Source organism: Phyllostomus hastatus, unplaced genomic scaffold (assembly GCF_019186645.2).
Source record: "Phyllostomus hastatus isolate PE091 unplaced genomic scaffold, TTU_PhHast_1.1 phas_contig_80, whole genome shotgun sequence".
Lineage (NCBI taxonomy): Eukaryota > Metazoa > Chordata > Mammalia > Chiroptera > Phyllostomidae > Phyllostomus > Phyllostomus hastatus.
Genome location: NW_025333960.1, coordinates 38272473 through 38286932, shown reverse-complemented (window position 1 = coordinate 38286932; position 14460 = coordinate 38272473). Strand labels below are relative to the sequence as shown.

Genomic DNA, 14460 nt, shown 5'->3' with positions numbered 1-14460 from the left:
TCGCTGCTCTCCTATGTGACTTTTCCTGCAGTCACCCCTCCCCCCACCTGTCCCCTATTCCCTCTGTAGGGGAGGGCTTGCCCTGTTTGCCAGCAACTATTTCCCTTGCAGTTAAACACAGGGTAACAGCTCTGTAATGAACTTGTTTGTTTAATCTTACAGTTACATGAGTGTTTGCCTTTTTTTAATTACAGTTTTTTTATTATGTTTTTTTCTATTACCAGGGAAACTCCAGTCTGATGCACCACTCAGTGGAAATAGGGTTCTATGATCTAATGCTTTTTGCTGGTTTCAGTCAAAGGGAGAATCCCACGTGATTTAGACACATTCCCTTTCCAGAGGGGGCCTTAGCGTATCACAAGCTGAGATGTTTAAAAACCAGCGAGCCTTGCAGGTGGTTGTTCAGACAAAAGGAACACAACTCAGGTTTCTCATCTCCTTTTTTGTGTCATCTGGAAATTGTGATCTGCTCTTGGAAAGGGGAAAGAGAAGGGCATGCCCCGTCATGAGTCCTACTGTGTCCTACTGTACAGAAATGATATCATGCCCTGGCCAGTGTGTCTCAGTTGGTTGGAGTGTCCTCCCGTAAACTAAAAGGTTGCCAGTTCGATTCCCAGTCAGGGCATATGCCTGGGTTGCCAGTTTGGTCCCCGGTTGGGGTGCACATGAAAGGCAACTAATCAATGTTTCTCTCTCACACTGATATTTCTCTTCTTCCCTCCCCCCTCACTAAAAATAAATAAATAAATCTTTATTTATTTATTTTTAAAGATTTTATCTATTTACTTTTAGAGAGGGGAAGGGAAGGAGAAAGAGAGGGAGAGAAACATCAATGTGTGGTTGCCTCTTGCATGCCCCCCACTGGGGACCTGGCCTGCAACCCAGGCACTTGCCCTGAATGAGAATTGAACTGGTGACCCTTTGGTTCAAAGGCCAGCACTCAATCCACTGAGCCACACCAGCCAGGGCTAAATAAATCTTTAAAATAAATTATATCATGAAGGAAGAAGTTCTTATACTCCCAGCTCCCTAGAAAAGGAGGCACAGCTTGCCAGTGTTGGTAGGAGGCGAAGAGGTGAGGGGAAGCCGCGGTTACAGCCTTCACTGTGGTTCTCACGGGAAGGAATGGGTGAGGCGGGGTAGACTGGCTAGTTTGAATAATTTCAATGCACTCTGCAGCACATGGGCTGCCCCCAGGGGTCTGATACCTGGTCCTGGGATTATTAGGACAGGGAGCTAGCAGTTGGCTTGATAAAGGAGGTGGTTGCAGGTACGAGCTCTGGACTGGTTGCTCCGCTGTGAAAGGTGTGCCTGCAGGAGAGTTGTTTGCCACCTCTAGGAGTTAGCTAGACCCCCAGTGCCAGAGCGTCAAGAATACAGAAACTAGGAAAATACAGTTAATACCATGGGCCAGCCCAGGATTCGGCAGACAGGGGAGCAGGAAGGGAGCATGTGTGGGAAGGACGACGCTTTGTCCAACCTGGCCCTTTCACAGACTCTTCGTCCTCCGTTCTCCAAGGGTGAAGCAGTCGGAGCTGTTCGACAGGTGGAGGAGCCTGCAGATGTGCAAATGGGCGATGAACATCTCCGAAGCCAACCAGTTCAAGTACATATGACTCGCCTGTCCTGCCCCGGGGGTTCTGTTCCTGCTACCTCTTCAGATCCTCTTTGTCCTGCAAGGCCCAGACCCAGGGGCATCTCTCTAGAGCTGGCCCTGGCAGGGCTTTGGAGCCTGGGCAGTAGGGGTGGGGGTGCGGGATGGTTCTGACTCAGCTACTGGGTGTGTCCTCCTTTCTGGCCCCTGCAGCATCCCTGCAAGGTCAGTGGTGCCGTTGCCAGTAAAGCCTAGGTTAACTGAGACTCACACAGGTGAAGTGATTTGCAGGAGGAGGCCTCCAGCAGGCCTGTGTGTTAAGGCACATTAAACACCTTCCATGGTCTCACCCCATCGCCCCCCTCACCTCTGGGGCAGCTGCTGCAACTCAGCAGCCCCCTCCTTCTCCGAGCTCTTGGGTTCTTGCAGCCAACGCTCGAGTGCTGCTGATTGTTCTCTCTCTGCTCTCTAGCCACACTGCCTGGTCACAAGCTTCCAGAGAGGCACAAGCTGTACCTTAAAGTTCTCCCATCTCTGAGAGCTAAGCAGCTAGCAAAGCCCGTGCACTCGTGTTGATTAGTGGTTAATACAGGTGTCCTTTGCGCCTCTAAAGTCTGTGAGTTTACGGTATTACTTTAGTGTAGGTAGAACTTATTAAATAGAATTGATAGGATCATGGAAATGCGTGTATTAACCGGATTTTGGCAACTCAAGTCGTAGTTTGAACGTACTGAGGAGCTGTCAGCAGGGAGGATCCCTACATGGGAGGCTGGGAGAAGCAAATAACACTAGGTATTTTGTATTTTCTTTACACGACATGTGTTCCTGTTCGCTGCGATTCCAGGTCACCTGGAGACTGAGCAGTAGTTTGAGGCGGCACGTTTTGAGAAATGTGGTTGTTGGAAGCGATTACCCTTGAAGAGCAGGTGCCCAAAGCCTGAACCAGTGGCCTCTATGAGGCTGTGGAACCCAGCTAAGGCCTGAGAGCAGTTTGCAGAGACCCGCTTCTCGTAGAAGTAGAACGTGAACTTGAGCCAAGTACAGGAAGAGGGGGCAGCAGGTCCAAGGTCTGGGCTGCAGGTGCTGTTCCAGATCCACCCCTTAGAAGGAAGTGTTACCTGGGGACCGCACAGGCAGACCCCCCCACCCCGCCCACCCACTGTGGGTGGGGCCTGAGAGCGCTGAGGGAGTGGCGGGCCGAGGTCAGCGAGATGCAAAAGGACGCTGTCCAGGCTGAGAGCCAGCAGCAGCCTCATCTGCAGGATTCACATATCTAAGGAAATAATAATAATAACAATAATCAGCAACAGGAAGATAATCTGGCAAGAGAAAAGCAGAGAGAAGCGTGGGACCCTTGGGCAGGGATCAGCCAGCAGTCTCCAGGGCAGAGGCTCTGGGAAACCGAGAGAGACCCTTCTGGGTGGGGGCGGGGGAAAGGTTTCGGGTGTGGGAGAGGGAGGTGACCTCAGGCCTGGCCATGTTCTAAAAGGAAACACCTTCAGGCCAGTCATCACTTCCCTGTGCTCTTATTACAAGCCCATGGAACAATAATGAGATACTTCCTTCGGGTTTACGGGAGTCTGGTGCAATAATGTGGGGTAGGGTCGGGAGGGTGTGCTAGGAGATAGGCGTGAGCACTGCGGTTACAGGAAAGGAACCCGGTCAAAGGGGACCCATTGGCATTCCGGTTTGTATATCAGTCACTTGTGAGTTTGGTTGGTATGAGTCAGTCTCCTGCAATGGGGTCCTCTCCAGAGGACTGACAAGATCAGCAAAGATAAACAGGCCAGGTGCTGGTGTGTCAGGCTGACCCACGGCCCCTGCCTGGCTAGGCCTCTGGCCTTCCCTTGGGCCAGCCTCAGTCACATTATGAAACCCAGCCCTCGACAGGGAAGAATGCTCTCCCTAACCAGCAGCCAGCTGAGCTCCCTGCTGAAGTCCTTGCAAGTGATAAAGTCATAAAAAGTATTTGTATAACCTTCCTGGCTCTAGCAGCCTGGAGTCACAGAATTACAGAGGGTCAGAAGAGGCAGCCCTGTATTCTCCGGATGAGGAAACTGAGGCCCAGTGAGGGGAAGAGACGTGCCCAAAGCCCCACAGATGGTGGGGGCAGAGCAGAAACTAGAACCCGGGCTTCCTGACACCAGGTCGGCAGCCGAGTGTCCGTCCAGGACTGCGATGTGAGTGTTCCAGACAGCTCCTCCTCAACTTGAGTTCACCGTCTATCTGGGCTTCGTGGAGAAGGTGTCCCTTCATCCCACAGCCATGTGGACACTGGAGGTGGCCAGGCCTGGAGCCAGTATCAGAGGAAGGTGGTGAGGGTATACTCAGCCCCCGACTACTGTTTTAGGAGAACATGTGTCCTCGTGGGCCCAAAGTCCCCAGCATGAGTGGGCAGCAATTTGCATCCTTTGTGAAGCCCAGCCCCTCTGCAGCCAGGTCGGGGGAGCAAGACGCGCCCAGGATCTGACCCCATCACCAAGCCTCCCCGGCAGGGAAGAGAAACCCAGGCTTCTCCGGCCTGGCTGACTCCCACGCTGGCCGGCCTCGTCAGCTACACTCTCCCTGGGAGAGTGTTTGTTTTAACCCTGTGTACATCATCTCAGCTTTCACCTTTCTGGCAGCTCCTGTTTGAGTGTTTTTGTGAGTGAAAGCCTCAGGGTTCTTCTTCTTTTTCTAAAACAAAATGACGAACTCCTGAAAACATCTTTTGGCAGCCAGGTTCCATTTCTTCAGGAAGTCATCCAGTATCAACCCACCATCCCAAATTTCGGACCCTCCCCTCTTCCTAAAACAGCTTCTTGAAACAGCACATTCTGCTGCTGCTGACCGTGGGCGTCCTGGCTTTCTGACCCCATCCCACAGGGCACACATGTTGCCTGGAGTCTGGTGTGGGGGCCAGGAGCCGAAGCAACAGCTCTGCGTCCCTGGGTTTCCATTGGGGCTCATTTCCGCTTCCCACGAGCATGTGTCCGGGAAGCAGTAGAACACCTAGCGGGTCTCGATGAAAGCTCAAATGAGCAGTGATTTGTCCCGCAATTGGCAGGCACCTGGTCATCAAACACCTGTGTGACTGGCATGATGCAGGATCTGGAGAGGCAGGGTTCCTGCCACCACGGGGCTTTCATTCAAGCAGGGAGGGGGTTGGCAGACATGAAGCGGGTGGGACGCTTTGGAGGCTAGCGGGGTCCGTGGGGACAGGGCAACGGAGGGAAACCTGGCTGCCACCTGAAGGGCCCAGGCATCGGGAGGGGGATCGCCAGGGGAGGGGCCCGCAGGAGCAGCGGTGTGGGTGGGAAGGGGGAGGCGGGAGGAAGTGGTGCGCCCTGGTCTCCCCAAGGGGACTCAGTTCTGTGACCCCTCTGCTCTTCGAGAGGCTCTGCTTCGCCCCGTGGTCACCAGTCTCTCCCATCTGTCTCCTATTTGGCAGGTCCACTCTGTCCAGGTGCTGCAACGCCCCCTCCTTCCTCTTCACCACCCAGAAGAACACCCCCCTGGGGACAAAGCTCAAGTATGAGGTGGACACCAGCGGCATCTACCACATCAACCAGGAGATCTTTCGCATGTTTCCCAAGGTGCTGCTTTGGGCAGGGCGGCCTGAGTGCGGGGAGGAGCCGGCCCAGCATGGCCCTCTGCAGCTGCGTCACGTGGTTTGGCGCGACTCTGCTGTGCCTGCTGCACCCATTGTCCTGGCCCTGGTCGGCCATTCTCTTGGGCTCAGTAGAATGTCACCTGGGAGTTTGGTCTGGCACAGTGAATGCCAGCTGGCTGTTAGTTGGGTGACTTTTGGCAAGAAAGGGGTTGTAAAAGTTTGGTTGTTGCCTTGCTCATAGAGGACATCCTGAAGATGTCTGGGAGAGTGATACACATTTGTCCTCCACCCGAGGGAGGCACAGAGCAAAAACATCCACGAAAATGACGTGTGTGCACCAGAAATCACCAGCCAATACAAAGCAAGGCACTGCAAGATTGCTCTGGTGTTGGAAGACCTTGGGTGCCCATCTGCAACACTGGGACTTAGATTAGGAATAGGTTTGGCTGCTTATAACAAAAAGTCTGAAATATCAGAGATTTAAAGAAGATAGGCATTTATTTTTTCCTTTCACATAAGAGAAATCGGGAGGGAGCTGCCCATGCAGGGCAGTGTGGAGGCCCTCTGGTCACGGGGACCACGCCATGAGCAGTGTGTGGGTGCGAACTGCTCAGACCCCTGAGGCTTGAGTATGTGTACTTGCTCTGGCCCGATCACTGCCTCCAACTCTCAGAGGAGGGGCATCAGAGGCTGCACTTTCAGCCGATTCTGACGGTTACCACCGAAGGAGGAGGAAGGTTCCATGGGACCCGCTCATTACCACCTCCTGGAGAGTGCCGGGCTCGGGGCGGGGCATCGAGAGTCCAATCCACAGAAATGCTGATTGGTGGTGTGCTCGGGTCTTCCTGGATGAGACCCGAGGGCCCGGGCCGCCCTGCTCCTCGTGGGGGCAGTAATGAAACAGAGCCCAGGGCCACTCTGCGTTCTGACACTCAGGCAGAGAGTCCTGGTAAGACGGGCCTTGCGGGGGTGCCAGGGGGAGCGGAAGGCGTCAGACATACCCTCCCACATCACCGTGCTGGAGGATGATGGGGTGTGAGCCGTCTGGACGAGGCGGGTCTTGCCAGGCCTGGAGCACGAGGTTGACCGCAGGTAGTGCCCGTGGGTGACACACAGGGGGGCCCAAGGAGGGCCATGGGTGCGGGCGGCTGAGGCCCAGGGAGCGAGGGAAGAGCTGACTCATGGGAAAGGGTCAGAGAGTAAATGTTTCAGGCCCTGCAGGCTGTGCGCCCCGTGGCACGATGCCCCTCCTTGATCGTCCTTGCGTGAGGCAGCCGCAGACATGAATGGGCGCGGCTGTGTGCCGGCGACACTGTGTTGCCCCTCGACACGGAACTTGTCCGTGTGCTTTTACATGTCACAGGACATTGTTCTTCAGATCTTTCCCAACGATCACAGAATACAAAATCCACCCTTAGCGTGCAGGCTGTGCAGCAGTAAGTGATGGGTCAGTTGTTCGCGGGGCCGTAATTTGAAATTCCCCGAACGAGAGCATGGGGCACAGAAGTATTTCCCAAACTTCCCTAAAGGGTGTGTCTCTTTGAGTCTGTAAAAAGTGAGCTTCTCGGTGTCCTACCCCCAGCCTGAAGGTTCTGATTCTGTCTTTCCGGGATGAGGCCCAGACGCCTGTATTTTCAGAAAGCCTCCCCAGGCAGTTTTGGACTTACAGTTTGGGAAACGGACAGAGGACATAAAGAGCCTTCGGGGTCTCTCCAAAGACGACTTTGTTTTTTCCGTCTCTCTGATAAAAATCAAGCAGTCTGGCTTCCCACACTGGTCATGAGACACCTTTGTTGCCCCACCTTGGCCCTCTGGGCCCGTCCCTGCAGGGAAGATGGACCACAAGGAGGGACAGCCTCCCGGAGAGGATGCCGCACCCCCTTTAGGTTCATCCTCTTTCCCGATGACCCTGGTGTGGTGTGATTTTCCTTGACACCCGCCTGGATGTCGGTCCCAGCAGAAGCCCAAGGTGCTGATGGGGCCGCGCTCCTGTGGGCCAGCTGGCCAGTGCGTGCTGGGAGGGCAGCTGTCCAGCAGCCTCCTGGTGTCAGAGGCGGTAGGGACCTTCGGGGCCATCCAGTAATGACAACCCGTCCCCTTGCGGAGCGGGCCGAGCCCTGCACTGGGCAGGCTTCACGTGGACACCAGTGGTTCTAACGGGAGAGGAGCAGTTTGGGGACATTTGGCGATGCCTGGAGACATTTTTGGTTGTTGTGACTGCAGGGTACTCCTGGCATCTGGCGGGGAGAGGCCAGGATGCCGCAGGGCACAGGGCAGCCCCAGCAGCGAGGAGTGTCAGCAGGACAAGCGGAGCGTGCTGATGCACATTATCTCATTCAGTTGCGTGGAACACATGTTACCCTCCCAGTCTCACACACTTTATAACATGGAGTCCCTGGCTGCTCAGAAACTTGTCTGTGTTTCTCTCACCTCATTATGGGGCCAAACCAAGATTGAACTTGGGGCTTATGACGAGGGTACCCAGTCCTGGCTTGCCCAGACTTTCCTGGTTTGGCCAAATGAAGTCCTGCATCCGAGCAAAGCCCACCAGTCCTGGGCAGCTGGATGTTTGGTCACCCTACCCTTGACTGCAGGTCAGTGCTCCTGTCCTGTGCCTGTCCAGTGACCCTGCCTCAGGTGGCCCCTGAGGGAATTATGGCCTTGAGTTGGGGCATGACAGGAGCAGGTCTCCTAAGTCTCAGGCTGGTATTTACTTTTTCCTGCCGATTTGCCTGCAGTCCCCTGGAAAGCATGTCCAGGGAGCCTATGTGGGTGGCCAGGACCCAGACCCAGGTAACCCGGCCAGCTGAGGTGTGACAAGGTCAGAGTGCTGTGAGATGCTCACTCCCAGTGCTCCTGTGAATGTCATTGTTACTCAGGGTGAGTCCTGGGCTTCCCCTGGGCTCAGAGCTCTTTCTTTGCAGAGACCTGGGGTGTCGCAGCATCTTACTGTTCCCCTGACATGGCCTTACTTGCTCACCCCTAGTCTTTTGACCCTGCTGCTGCCGATTCCTGACATCAGCCCCAGTCCATATGACCCTCCTGCCCCAGGCCTGTGTCCTCCTTGTGGAGCAGAGGGAGGGCCCGCCCCTTGCCCTGAGCTGAAAGGGACAGGGTTTAGGGTTCTGGTCCCAGGGCAGCCCTGCCCTCATTTCTGCAGCTGTCATCCCCAGAACATTTGCATCGTCATTCAGATATGTGCACTAGCTGCCATAAAGATGCTGAGCTTCCAAACATGGGGAAAACCAAAAGCAGCGGGGCTGGCCCTAAGCCATCCTCTCTCTACTCCAGGGACCTGGAGCACCCCAGGGCTCACTGCAAAGGGCTACGGAGATATGGCTTCTGGTCCATGCTTACTTGTAGTTGTCTGTGGGAGTGAGAACAAGACTTTCGACCCCTTTTCTCATCTGCAAAATGGAATAACCACTTCTCTCCAAGGTGCCCTACGAGGCTGATGCCCGGGGCCATGAGGAGTGACGGTGGGTGTGGGTGAGGAGGGGAGAGCACCCGCTGAAGGCTGTGGCCCTGTCTCCCCAGGACATGCCCTACAACCGGTCGCAGTTTAAGAAGTGTGCGGTGGTGGGCAACGGAGGCATCCTGAAGAACAGCCGCTGTGGGAGGGAGATTAACAGCGCGGACTTTGTCTTCCGGTAAAAGAACTGCTCTGCTCTGCACCTGCCGCTTCTGCACCCACAGCCCTCTGCCTGTGTGCACTTGCCCCGTGTGCCCCAGCCCCTCAGCGATGCCCTTTACATAGTTAATCCCCCACTCCCCACCCTTGCAGCCCCTCCTGCTCTGGGTTGTCCCTTCTCCTCTCCAGCGCTGTCCCTTTGGGCACATGGTCGAACCCCTCAGGTCCTCAGTCTCCACATCTGCAGAATGGGAGCAAGTGGCCATACAGAGCTGAAGACACTGAGGACTCACTGGGCCCCTGCAGATCTGCTGGCGAGGCCGTCTGGGCGGCCACTTCCTGGCTTGGCTCTGCTCTTCCAGAGGTGGTGCTCGGAACAGGGTAGCCTTACCGTGGACACCAGTTTGAACTTTGCCTTGGCTTTGCCTAAGCTAGAGACTGGCCCTTGTATTTCTTCTTCCCTTTGTAGAGCCCCCTCTTACCTCTGGGGATCCTCACTTACGTCTTTAGTCTGGATAAAGAAGATGGGTTGAAGATAAGAGCTTAAAGCAAAGAGACTTAAGCTGAGGCAACAGCGGGTTCTCATGGGTTGTAGATTCAGTTATTGGGCTGTTCAGGGCCGGGGGGGCGGGGCAAGGGGTGGGATTGGCCTCTCCATGGCCAGGGCACAAAGACTCCACCCTTCTGGCTGCCTCTGCATCCCTCTCTCAGGTGATCGTCATCCCTTCCCCTTGCCCTCCCCCCTCCCAGCTCCGTCTGGAATGACTGGCCACGTGTCATCGGCTGCGTCATCTCTCCTACAGGTGCAACCTGCCCCCCATCTCAGAGAAGTACACCGTGGATGTGGGGGTGAAGACGGACGTGGTCACTGTGAACCCCAGCATCATTACAGACAGGTCAGTGGCCCTCTTTCCAGACCTGTGCTGTCCAATATGGTTGTCACTAGTCAGCTGTGGCAACTGGGCACTGAAACGTGGCCAGACTAGACTCAGATGTGCCATCTGTGCATATGAAACACACACCCGATTTCCAAGACGTAATATGAAAAAGAGGATGGATCGTATGTCATGAAATTTTTACACTGAGCATATGTTGAAATGATAGCATTTTGAGTATATCCATTTAAATAAAATACATTATAAAAATTAATTGCACCCATTTTTCTACTTATATGGGCTTATGAGCACATTCAACGTCATGTACGTGGCCTGCATTATATTTCTTTTGGACAGTACTGGTCTAGGCTGTCTTCACCTAGTGCTGGGTCAGAGAGCTTCCAGCGCGTGACTGGGGAGGGCAGCTCCCTCTGCAGCACAGCCAGGCAACACCGGGGAGAAACCGCACGCAAACATCTCAGCCCCCCACCTGGCTCCCTCCTGGGACCTGGCTGTCTGGGGGGTCTCGGGGCAGTGGGTTAATGTGTTGAAACTCCAACGTGGGGGTAGTCACCCCATCCGGGTCAGATGAAGGGTAAGAGGAAGGGGAGTTGTTAAGTTGGGTCAATGGCCCGGGAACACGACAGTCAGCAGAGTGGAGTGTTAGACAGGTGCGAGATGAGCTGACCTCGCAGGCTGTCTAATGCAAAAAGTGTGGGGGGCTGGGGAAGGGGAGAAGGCTGAGAGGACGGCAGCTGGTCTGAGCATTAGGGAAGACAGCACAGGTGAACGCCCGGAGGCTCTAGGGAGAGCTCCCACCCCCTCACCGTTTCCCACTGAGCCGCCCCAGGCCGGCCTCAACCAGCAGAGAAGGTCAGCATTGCCCTCCCTTGCAGCCACACACTAGATATTTGCCCCTTTGGGTCCAGACTGTCTTCTTTTGCATTGACTTACAAAAATATAACTGTCCCCAAGGAAGGCTGGACATCCATCTGCTGAGGTGACTGAGATGAAAGGAGACAGGGATGGACTGTGAGTCCCCTGTGTCCTTTAAAAAGACCCCAGGGTGCAAGGGTGGGGAAGGAAGGGCGCTGGGCCTTGGGGGCGGGGAGTGGGTGGCCGACACTCTCCCTCTGCACCCCTCTCTTAGGTTCCACAAGCTGGAAAAGTGGCGGCGGCCCTTCTACCGCGTGCTGCAGGTGTACGAGAATGCGTCGGTGCTGCTGCCGGCCTTTTACAACACGCGCAACACCGACGTATCCATCCGCGTCAAGTACGTGCTGGACGACTTCCAGTCGCCGCAGGCCGTCTACTACTTCCACCCGCAGTACCTGGTCAACGTGTCGCGCTACTGGCTCAGCCTGGGCGTGCGCGCCAAGCGCATCAGCACGGGCCTCATCCTGGCCACCGCGGCGCTGGAGCTCTGCGAGGAGGTGCACCTGTTCGGCTTCTGGGCGTTCCCCATGAACCCTTCGGGCCTCTACATCACTCACCACTATTATGACAACGTCAAGCCCCGTCCAGGCTTTCACGCCATGCCCTCCGAGATCTTCAACTTCCTGCACCTGCACAGCCGAGGCATCCTCCGTGTGCACACGGGCACCTGCAGCTGCTGCTGAGGGAGCCCTGGCTGCCTGCCGAGCCCAGCCCCCAGAACCTGGCTCCTCCTCTCTCTCCTGTGCGGGGCAAGGCAGTGGGAAGGCTGGCTGAAAGGCTGTTACTCCCTCGGTAGTTCGGCTTCATGCTTGGGACCTGTGGGCTCGGAGGCAGGGATGGGGTACCGGGCAGAGTCGGCTCTGTGCTAGGCATCCTGGGCTCCAGTGTGGGCCCCGGGTATCTGCCTTGCCTCCTGTAGCATGCCGCTGGGGCCCACCTCACGGTCCGGGCCCTGGGGGCTGCCAGTGAATAAAGCACATTTCCACTCAATTTCAGCATCTAAGAAAGACAGCACAAACTGTAGCGGCCTTGTCACAGCTAAAGGAAGGCCCTACAGAGAATGGAAACCAGGGAGACTGGAGCCAGGACACGTGAGCAAGGGCAAGATTTAATGCAGACTTTTGGGTTCCTGAGTTTTATTTCAAGGGCTCAGCCCTGATTTGCTGTCTAGAATCTCAGAGCTTAGAGGCCAGCCCAGCCACCAGACCTTCCTGTGAAGATAGTGGCCCAGAGAAGTCCAGAGATTTATCAGCCAAGGTTCCACCATCTGAGTCCTTTAAGTGGCACCGTGAGAGCTAATTAATGTAAGGCCTTTGAGTCAGGGTCTTCGCAGAGATGCTGTCCGCTGAGGAGAGCCACGCCATTTCAAACACGTCCTCAGACACACAGTCTCGGTGCCTCCAGGTGCAAACCTGCGTTTGCTCTTTTGATGAGAAGGAAGTAAACCAAGCCCAGCCATTTGCACTAAGGTTTTCAGGCCAACGTTATCGACTCATAAGTGCTCAGTGATTTGCTTCCTCTTTTGCCTCCTTATTTTCAGCTCCGTTTTAACCAGAGTTATTTATAAGACCTGTTCCTATTTATGTTCCTGAGTACTGCAGAATCCTGCTATATCCCAATCCTGAACAGGAGCTGTCAGGCTCCAGGCCGAACCAAGTAACCCGTGAGCTTAGTGGCTGGAAGTGCGTCATGGCCTCTGACACCAGCATCGCTAAGGGGCCCGCTGCACAGGCGGGACTTCCCACATGGCCCAGCAACCTCCACACACTCGGGCCCCCGGGGCCTGCGCTTCGGGAATTTAGCTGTGTCAAGGCTGAAAGGGGTTAACATGCCATTTCACATCTGAAATCCATTCCCTTGGCTTCCCCCGTGATGTTCCCACCATTAATGCGGTTGTGCCTCATAGATGCCATTGGTACATTCACTGCCTTAGAACTTAGCTTTGTGCAATCATAGACTGTCAGTCCCGGGAGGGACTTCAGCTCCTTTCCTCTCTCCCTCCCCCTTCCTTTCTTCCCCCCACCCCCGTAATCATTTCCATAGCTTGTTCTGCTTTGATCTGGGGTTGGGCTCGTACATGATGACAGATATGGACACATCTTGTCTTATTGTACTTCACAGATGTTGTGTTTTTTAAAACAAGTTAAAGGCAAGACCCTCCCCCAGCAGAAAGATTCTGACTCACTTTATTGCCGTGGTCTGGAGCCAAACCGGAGGTATCTCCGAGATATGCCTTTGTAGGCGGTATCTCTGTCTTCTGGGGCTGGAGGGCAGGCCATAAGCAGATTCCAGCCCCACATGCCCGGTGCTCAGAGGAGGAACTGAAAGCACAGCAGGGAGCAGGACCTTTCTCCTGATTTCCTTGTTTTACGGGCAGAGCCATAGGCTCAGCCAGGAAGAGTGAGGGGAGCGAGGAGAATTAGGGTGCAGTCCTGGGTTGTTGCAAGCCACGTGCTCACTCTGTGCACAGCGCTGCTCTAGATGCTGGCCTTCCACCTTTGTTTTGAGCTCTGGTCCCGACTGGGAAAAACTTCAGGCCGCTCTGAGCCTCCGTCTGCTTTTCTGCACAGCAGGAAAAGAACCAAGGAGGCAAGGTAGGCCCAAATCCTTGGTAAACGGGGAAAAACTGCGGCAGGACCACATATGGCTGTGCTTTCTTAGGTTCTGCCTGTGTCCCTCAAGGAAGGAGCTTCTGGGAAAGATTCTGGTTAACTGAGGTTTCCAGCCACTTGCTCGTGGTTAACTGAGCCCAGTTCTCAAAACGATGGAATGGTAGAACTAGAAGGCTCTTAGAGACTATTTGTCGCACTTCAGGAAACAGGCCTAGAACAGGGAGGTGACCCGGGTCGGGTCATGCCAGGGCTCTACTGAGTACCCGCTGTGAACAGAAGCATGCCCAGTGTGTGGAAGCTGGGGTTCTGGAGAGTCACACATCGGGGATCTCACAGCCCAGTGTGTGGAAGCTGTGGTTCTGCCTAGCTAGGGCCCCTGTAGGTGCTGGGTTTCATGGCTCATGGTCCTGTTTCTGCACATAGGTCTCAGGGCAGGTCTCTTCCTCTCCCTCAGGGCCTCAGTTTGCACATCTACAACCAGAGACTTAGATCTCTGGGGTCTCTGTCATCTCTAACTCTTTTTTGAGGCATTCGTGATAATGGGTCTAAGCCATACACGTGGGTGGTTGTGACAGCGAAGATTCACCGTGCCGTCATTCTGCCTCAGGTTCAAGGCACTTGAGCACTTCCTTTGCATCATCTCCTGTAGTCGTCACAGGACCCCAGTAGGAGGAAGGCTCCCATCAGAAAGGCCAGGAGACTGAGGCTCAGGGCGATTCAGTGACTTGCCCATGGCCAGGCACTCAGTGGAGGAAACTGCACCCAGGTCTGCAGAACCCCAAAGTCTTGGCTCCAAACCTCTGGCTGAGCTGCATCCCAGCCGGTGTCAACTGGGCTGGAACAAAAGGGATCCGGATGGAGATGCCACTGCAGACTCTGGGCCCTGCCCTAGGGACAAGCGCTCTGGGAGGCTGTCATGAGTCGGGAAGACAGTCTCAGCCTGAGGGTGTCCCCCTCCTCTATCTCTCCCTGTGTTACTGGAGGGGAGCTGAGGCCATCTCCACATTTTGCAGGTGAGGGGAAATGCCCAGGAAGGGTACACATCACAAGACAACATGGCGAGTGACTTGCCTGAAGCCACACGGCCAGCTAGGGCCTCCGCTGGGACCCGCCCAGCCTCCTGACTTGCAGTCCACGCTCTTTCCCCCTCTTTCCCCCGGCTGCTAGTGTTTGTTGGGAAAACATTTCCCAAAGGCGAGAGAAACCCAGGCATTGACTCA

General features: G+C 55.1%; 1 protein-coding gene across 4 annotated transcripts in view; it reads left to right on the top strand.

Annotated features, from left to right (window-relative positions):
* Positions 1-11618, top strand: part of ST8SIA5 (ST8 alpha-N-acetyl-neuraminide alpha-2,8-sialyltransferase 5) — a 43857-nt gene extending 32239 nt beyond the window's left edge. For 2 of the 4 annotated variants that reach the window (XM_045849810.1, XM_045849812.1), the window contains 5 exons: positions 1496-1606; positions 5025-5169; positions 8724-8836; positions 9621-9713; positions 10843-11618. In XM_045849810.1, the coding sequence (XP_045705766.1) occupies positions 1496-1606; positions 5025-5169; positions 8724-8836; positions 9621-9713; positions 10843-11311 (931 nt within the window). In that variant the 3' untranslated portion in view covers positions 11312-11618. The remainder of the gene's footprint in view (positions 1-1495; positions 1607-5024; positions 5170-8723; positions 8837-9620; positions 9714-10842) is intronic. The other 2 variants (XM_045849811.1, XM_045849813.1) reach the window with 1 other exon arrangement.
* Positions 11619-14460: the final 2842 nt, after the last annotated feature.